The 6,750-nt window shown below is 36.6% G+C and overlaps 1 protein-coding gene across 1 annotated transcript; it reads right to left on the reverse strand.

The window, feature by feature from the left end:
- Positions 1-219: 219 nt before the first annotated feature.
- On the reverse strand, positions 220-6,304 carry LOC140954738 (uncharacterized). The gene is made up of 9 exons (XM_073405421.1): positions 6,164-6,304; positions 5,335-5,619; positions 5,168-5,232; positions 4,846-4,924; positions 4,404-4,584; positions 2,952-3,088; positions 2,729-2,853; positions 687-919; positions 220-500 (listed from the first exon to the last, which is right to left on the reverse strand). The coding sequence occupies exons 1-9, from the start codon at positions 6,302-6,304 to the stop codon at positions 220-222; spliced, it is 1,527 nt and encodes a 508-aa protein (XP_073261522.1).
- Between the last annotated feature and the right edge of the window lie 446 nt (positions 6,305-6,750).

Below are 6,750 nucleotides of genomic sequence, written 5' to 3' on the forward strand. Positions count from 1 at the left end.
ACAAATAAAAAAACAAATTTCCTTCTTTGTTGCTGATTTAATTACTTTCCTTCCTAAGTTAGGAAAAGCTTTAAATAGTCATCCCCTCTTTAGGAATAAAATATGGCCAACTTCCTTGCTTAATTATGAGAATAAATTGCTGACTTTTTTTTTTTTTTTTTATCATTGTAGCATTAGAAAACAAAACAAGCCTAACAAGGCTGGTATTGCGTCAGAACATCAACCCCTTGTTCCACACGAATTGGGCTCTTTTTGGACCTGAACTAGATAAATTAAAGGTTGTCCTTCATGCTCCTTAAATATCCCAAGCCCCTCTAGGTCCATTTTGCTCCATATGTTCTGAACAAGCCCATTCAATGCTTTTTTAAGCTTCTTTGTCCTAGCTCTTATGATTGGCCCAATTAGCATCTCCAATGGGTCATTGGCATAATTACGTTTGGTGTTGGGCTGATCCGCATCATCCCCTCTCTCTTCAGAAGGATTCAACCTCAAATCATCACCTACATCAAACAGAGTAAGATCAGAAACATTAAAGGTAGCATTAACACCATACTCACTTGGCAAATCAACTTTATAAGCATTGTCATTGATCATCTCAAGGATCTAAAATGGCCCATCTCCTCGTGGTTGTAGCCTTGGTTTCCTATGGGCCGGAAATCGCTTCTTGCGCATATGCACCTAATTGCCAGGCTGAAAGACAACATGTTTGCGCCCTTTATTGGCTTTGGTCGCATACACACGATTCCTCTTTTCAATTTGTTGCCACACACTCTCATGGAGTGTCTTCACCACCTGCGCTTTATGATTACCATCCAAAATAACCCTTTCATCAATAGGTAAAGGAATCAAATCCATTGGAGTTAAGGGGTTAAATCCATACACAATTTCAAATGGTGAAAATTCAGTAGTAGAGTGCACACTACAATTATATGCAAACTCTATAAATGGCAAACAATCTTCCCAATTCTTTAAGTTCTTTTGAATGACAGCACACAAAAGTTGTGTTAAGGTCCTATTAACTACTTCGGTTTGTCCATCTTTTTAGGGGTGACAAGTAGTTGAAAACAACAATTTAGTACCCAATTTTCCCTATAACACTTTCCAAAAATAGCTAAGGAACTTAACATCTATATTAGAAACAATGCTCTTAGGGATCCCATGAAGTCGTACTATCTCCCTAAAGAACAAATCAACAATGTTAGTGGCATCATCAGTTTTATGACATGGAATAAAGTGTGCCATCTTTGAAAACCTATCAACAACTACAAAAATTGAATCCCTACCCCATTTTGACCTAGGTAAACCTAAGATGAAATCCATCAAAATGTCTACCCATGGTTCCTTAGGTACAAGCAAAGGGATATACAAGCCATGTGGTTGAGTCCTAAACTTTGCTTTCCTACAAGTTATGCATTTATGACATATGTGTCGCACATCATTTTTCATTTTAGGCCAATAAAAATGATCATGCAACACATCTAAAGTCTTAGCAACACCAAAATGCCCTATCAACCCGCCTCCATGTGCTTCATGTATAAGCTGTTGTAACCCAATTTTTGATTCACTAAGATTTTCTTTAATGTTATTTTATTTCTATTATTATTCATAAAAATCCAAAAAAATTAAGAAAAAAGTTTAAAATTCAAAAATATATTTTTCTCGAGTCAACCGCATCTTTTCATAAAAAACTGAGTCAACTGGGTCAATACAGGTCAAACCATGTTGACCAGGGTAAAAAATAAGTTTTCATGACTTTTCGGGTCAAAACTGTCATTTTCAGTCAAAACCATCATTTTTCATAAAAACTGATTTCACCGGGTTAATACGGGTCAAACCATGTCGATCAGGATAAAAAATGAGTTTTCATGATGTTTCGGGTCAAAACCGTCATTTTCGGTCAAAACCGTCATTTTTCATAAAAAACTGATTTCACCGGGTCAATACGGGTCAAACCATGTCGACCTGGGTAAAAAATGAGTTTTCATGACGTTTCGGGTCAAAACAGTCATTTTCGGTCAAAACCGTCATTTTTCATAAAAAAACTGATTTCATCGGGTCAATACGGGTCAAACCATGTCGACCAGGGTAAAAAATGAGTGTTCATTACGTTTCGGGTCAAAACTGTCACTTTTTATCAAAATCGAGTACACCGTGTCAATACGGGTCAAACCATGTTGAATAGGGTAAAAAATGATTTTTCATGACGTTTCGGGTCGAAACCATCATTTTCGGGTCAAACCATCATTTTTCGGTCAAAATCCGGTTCACCAGGTTGATACCCATCAAATGTTTTTTTTGTGTTAGCGGTTGAAACGGCTTTTTCTAATACTGATTTAAGTTTTTTAGTTTTACCCATATAAATATTTATTATTATATATAAAAAAACAAAATTAATAATTTAGAAATTTATTATAGCAGGTGGGTTAGTTGCAACGGTGCATTTTTTTCTTTCAAAATAAATGAGTTGTCCTCTCATTGGCTATAAATAGCCACAAAAGCAGAAGGAAAAAGAAAAAAAAAAAAAAAGAAGAAAAGAAAAGAAAGAGAGAAGAGAGTGTACTATTCATATTTTTTTTAGTTTTTCTTCATGAGAGTAGGATATTGTTTTTTTTTAAAAATAATTTGAAAAATACCAAAAATATCCCAACTGTTGGATTCAAGTGTTAGTTCTAGACCTTTGATTTAATAGGATACAATAGGGCTTACCACACTATATTAAAACCCAAACCCATCTCGGCCTTTGAAATAATCTTCCCTTTGATCCCGTTGTGCCACGTCACTCGGTGTACCGAGCTTTCGGTACACCGCGCCATACCAGATCACAACTCTCCTCATTTGGACCGTCCGATCAACCTGTAGATCAAGCCAGTTACAGCCGTACGATCGTTTCATCCGAGATCCAACGGCTCACAGCCTTCAGTGGTATCGGTACACCATACACGCGTTTGCACCGTATCACAATCTCTGAGTCTCTCTCTCCTCTCGCCGGCGACTCCCTCTCTCTCATCCGATCTCCCATTTCCAGCTGTCTCAAGCCTCCGAACCACCACAGAAAGGTCGCCAACCTCGTATAAAGAAAAACCCAGGCCTTTTTCAGTGTTTTAGACTCCTCATCTGGCCAGAAAAAGGTCGCGATCGTTGCTGGCCACCGAAGCTTCAAGTCGTTGATTCTCCCTCTTCAGCCATCAATGGCCGTCATGACCACCACCATCAGAATCCTCGACCTCAGATCTACCAAAATCGACCATTGGTTGGCCAGAAATCTAACCGAAAAATTTCACTGCCAGTAGTAACCGCGCGTGAGCCACAAGCGCCGCCAGTGGCATTTTTGTAATTTTTCAAAAAATCCTAGGGTATTTCAGTCTTTTACCTATATAGTGGCACTCAGGTAATTTTTTTTTTTTGAGATTGCTAACATTTTTTATGTTGTATATAAATTTTCTTGCATGTAAAAAAATAAAACAAAAAAATAAATTATAAAAAAAAACGACATGGGTCCAACACCCATCTTATCATATTTATCGGTCGTGGGTGCAAAGCCCAACTTTCTCAAGAATAGTTATACCTATTTTTTAATGATATCAAAATATTTGTTTTTATAAACAAATATTGTTTGTCGACACGTCTCTTTTTATAGAAAAGGACTAATATCAAAAAAGTTTAAATACCAAACAAATATGGATTATGTCCATGATTTTTTTTTTGATAACTCAGACGTAAATCTCCTTTTTAGGGTTAAACGTTGATATTTTAGACGAGTCTCCTATTTTTAGGGACTGACGTTAATTATTTAAAAAAACAAAATTGCAAATAAGCTCGAAATATAATATCATTTGAAACAAATAGAAAACACATAAGTAAGGGTAACCTTTCTCCTGAAAGGATGTTTTAAGGGTGGTGTCTACCTTCCCTTAATCATAACTAACCCAATACCTGAATCTCTAGGACTAGTGTCTAATTTGGGATTTCTAGTTCCCTCATATTACTAGATGGTGACTCCAATAATATCTTCATTTCCCCTAACCAAAAAAAATCTTTTTTTGTTAAATAAACAAAAAAGTGGAGCCGTTGCCCGACGTCGTGTATCGACACAAGCAATTCACGCATAGAACTTAATGGAACACACAAACAACTCTCTTTAAATAAATATCCATCAAGTTTATAGAACTTTCCAAAAGCCGAACTTTCACAAGCATTGTAAACATTCGCGAAATCACTATCATCCTTGTACAATTCTTTTATGTGTTCAAATCCTAGAAATCTAGCATCCAAAGTAGATAAAAGAACATACCTGCGTGAAAGTGCATCAGCCACAATGTTTTCTTTTCCTTGCTTATACTTGATCACATACGGAAAGGTTTCAATAAATTCCACCCATTTGGCATGTCTCTTACTCAACTTACCTTGCCCTTTCAAATGCTTCAATGATTCATGATCATAATGTATGACAAACTCCTTGGGCCACAGGTAATGTTGCCACGTCTCTAGAGTTCTTACCAAGGCATAGAGCTCCTTGTCATATATAGGGTAATTCAAAGCTGCCCCATTAAGTTTTTCACTGAAATATGTAATAGGCCTCTTATCCTACATTAACACAGCTTGTATACCAATACCTGATGCATCACATTCAACTTCAAAAGCTCTCGTAAAGTCTGGCAAAGCTAAAATAGGTGCCGAACAAAGTTTATCTTTCAACAAATTAAAAGCTTTATCATGTTCATCATTCCATTTGAATCCAATAGAATTTTTTGCAATTTCAGCTAAAGGTGCAGCAATAGTACTAAAATCCTTCACAAACCTTCTATAAAAACTAGTAAGTCCATGAAAACTCCTTACCTCACTTACCAATTTTGGTGTAGACCAATCCCGAATGGCCTTAACTTTTTCCTCGTCCATCTCGATACCCTGCACAGTTACGACATAGCTGAGAAACACAATTTTCTCCATGCAAAAGGTACACTTCTTAAGATTAGCATATAATTGCTCACTACGCAATACATTAAGTATATTACATAAATGATTAAGATGCTCATTTAAGTTTTTGCTATAGATCAAAATGTCATCAAAATACACAACAACAAACTTACTTATAAACACACGCAATACATGATTCATTAAATGCATAAACATACTAGGTGCATTTGTAAGTCTAAACGACATGACTAACCATTCATACAAATCATGCTTAGTCTTAAATGCAGTTTTCCACTGATCATCCTCTTTCATCCTAATCTGATGGTACCCATTTTTTAGGTCAATCTTAGAGAAAATACATGATCCATGTAACTTATCTACCATGTCATCAAGCCTAGGAATAAAATGTCGATACATTACCATTATGTTATTGACGACACGACAATCAACACACACCCTCCATGTTCCATCCTTTTTAGGTACAAGTAGCATTGGCACAACACAAGGACTCATACTCTCACGAATGTACCCTTTTATCATCAACTCATCTACTTGCCTTTGAAGCTCTTTCATCTCCTCGGGGTTGCTTCTACAGGCTACACGGTTAGGAATCGAAGCTCTAGGCACAAGGTCAATTTGATGTTCAATCCCCCTTAATGGTGGTAATCCATTAGGGATGTCTTCAGGGAATACATCATCAAATTCCTACATCAAAGAAACAGCCACACTAGGAATAGTAGAATCAAGATTGTTAGTGTTAAAAATAAGCTTCCTTATACACAAGTAAGATCATCGGCTTCTTAGTGAAAAGAGCAGATCTGATTTGAGATCCTTTTGCATAAAAATTAGGCTATTTCTTTAATTTTTCAACACTATTATCATCACACAAACTTACTTTCTTCAGTCCTCGGGTTTTACCTTCACTCTCAACTGGTTTAATTAATGATTTAGGTTTAGCCGAATCTAATGGTTTTCTCTCACCATTGTCCTCACGTGAATTTCCACTCTTCCCATCCTCACATTCCTTTTTTAGTTTCAGTTGATCATCATACACTTGTATTGGAGAAAGAGGTACAAGAGTGATGGTTTTACCATTCTTTACAATAGTGAACCTATTTCTAAACCCATCATGAATCGTTTTCCGATCAAACTACCATGGACGCCCCAAAAGTAAGTGACTAGCATGCATTGGGACTACATCACACAAAATCTCATTAGAATACTTCCCAATAGCAAACGTAATCAATACCTGCTTAGTAACCCTCACTTCACCACATTCATTCAACCATTGCAATCTATAAGGCCTAGGATGCTTAATACAACTAAGATTCAATTTCTGCACAAGGGTATCACTAGCTACATTAGCACAACTACTTCCATCGATTATCATGCTACATACCTTGTTTTGGATGTGACATCGAGTGTGAAATATATTTTCCCGTTGCTGATCTACCTCATCTTCTTTGATCTACATGTTCAGTGCACGCCTTATAACCAAGGCCTCCCCCTTAACTGAATATGCAATCTCCTTATCACTACAATCCACCAAAGGTGGCATGTTGCAATGTTGCGGTCACACAAATTAATTACCCTAACTTGAAACACAACACACAAGATAGTATAGAGCAAGCAAGGGGTCGATCCCACGAGGAAGGTTCAAGTCATATTTTTATGCTAAATGATATGCAATTTGGGGGGGGGGGTTTGGATGTTATATAGGCTAAAGCAAAATAAAACAAAAAACTATGAAATAAAATTTAATAAAATCAGAAAATTATCAAGAGAACAAACCTTGGTCGCAAGCACACATCCACCTATAGAAATCAGAACTGATCA

Source organism: Populus alba, chromosome 16 (assembly GCF_005239225.2).
Source record: "Populus alba chromosome 16, ASM523922v2, whole genome shotgun sequence".
Classification (NCBI taxonomy): domain Eukaryota; kingdom Viridiplantae; phylum Streptophyta; class Magnoliopsida; order Malpighiales; family Salicaceae; genus Populus; species Populus alba.

Bases quoted from the DNA above. Each gene is read 5' to 3' on its own strand.
- LOC140954738 (XM_073405421.1), bottom strand. From the start codon at position 6,304: ATGATAATCGATGGAAGTAGTTGTGCTAATGTAGCTAGTGATACCCTT. The intron at 2,854-2,951 runs GTGCAAACGCGT...CTTGATCTACAG, and splicing joins GACTCAGAGATTGTGATACG to GTTGATCGGACGGTCCAAAT. The intron at 501-686 runs GCAATTAGGTGC...TGTTTGATGTAG, and splicing joins ACATGTTGTCTTTCAGCCTG to GTGATGATTTGAGGTTGAAT.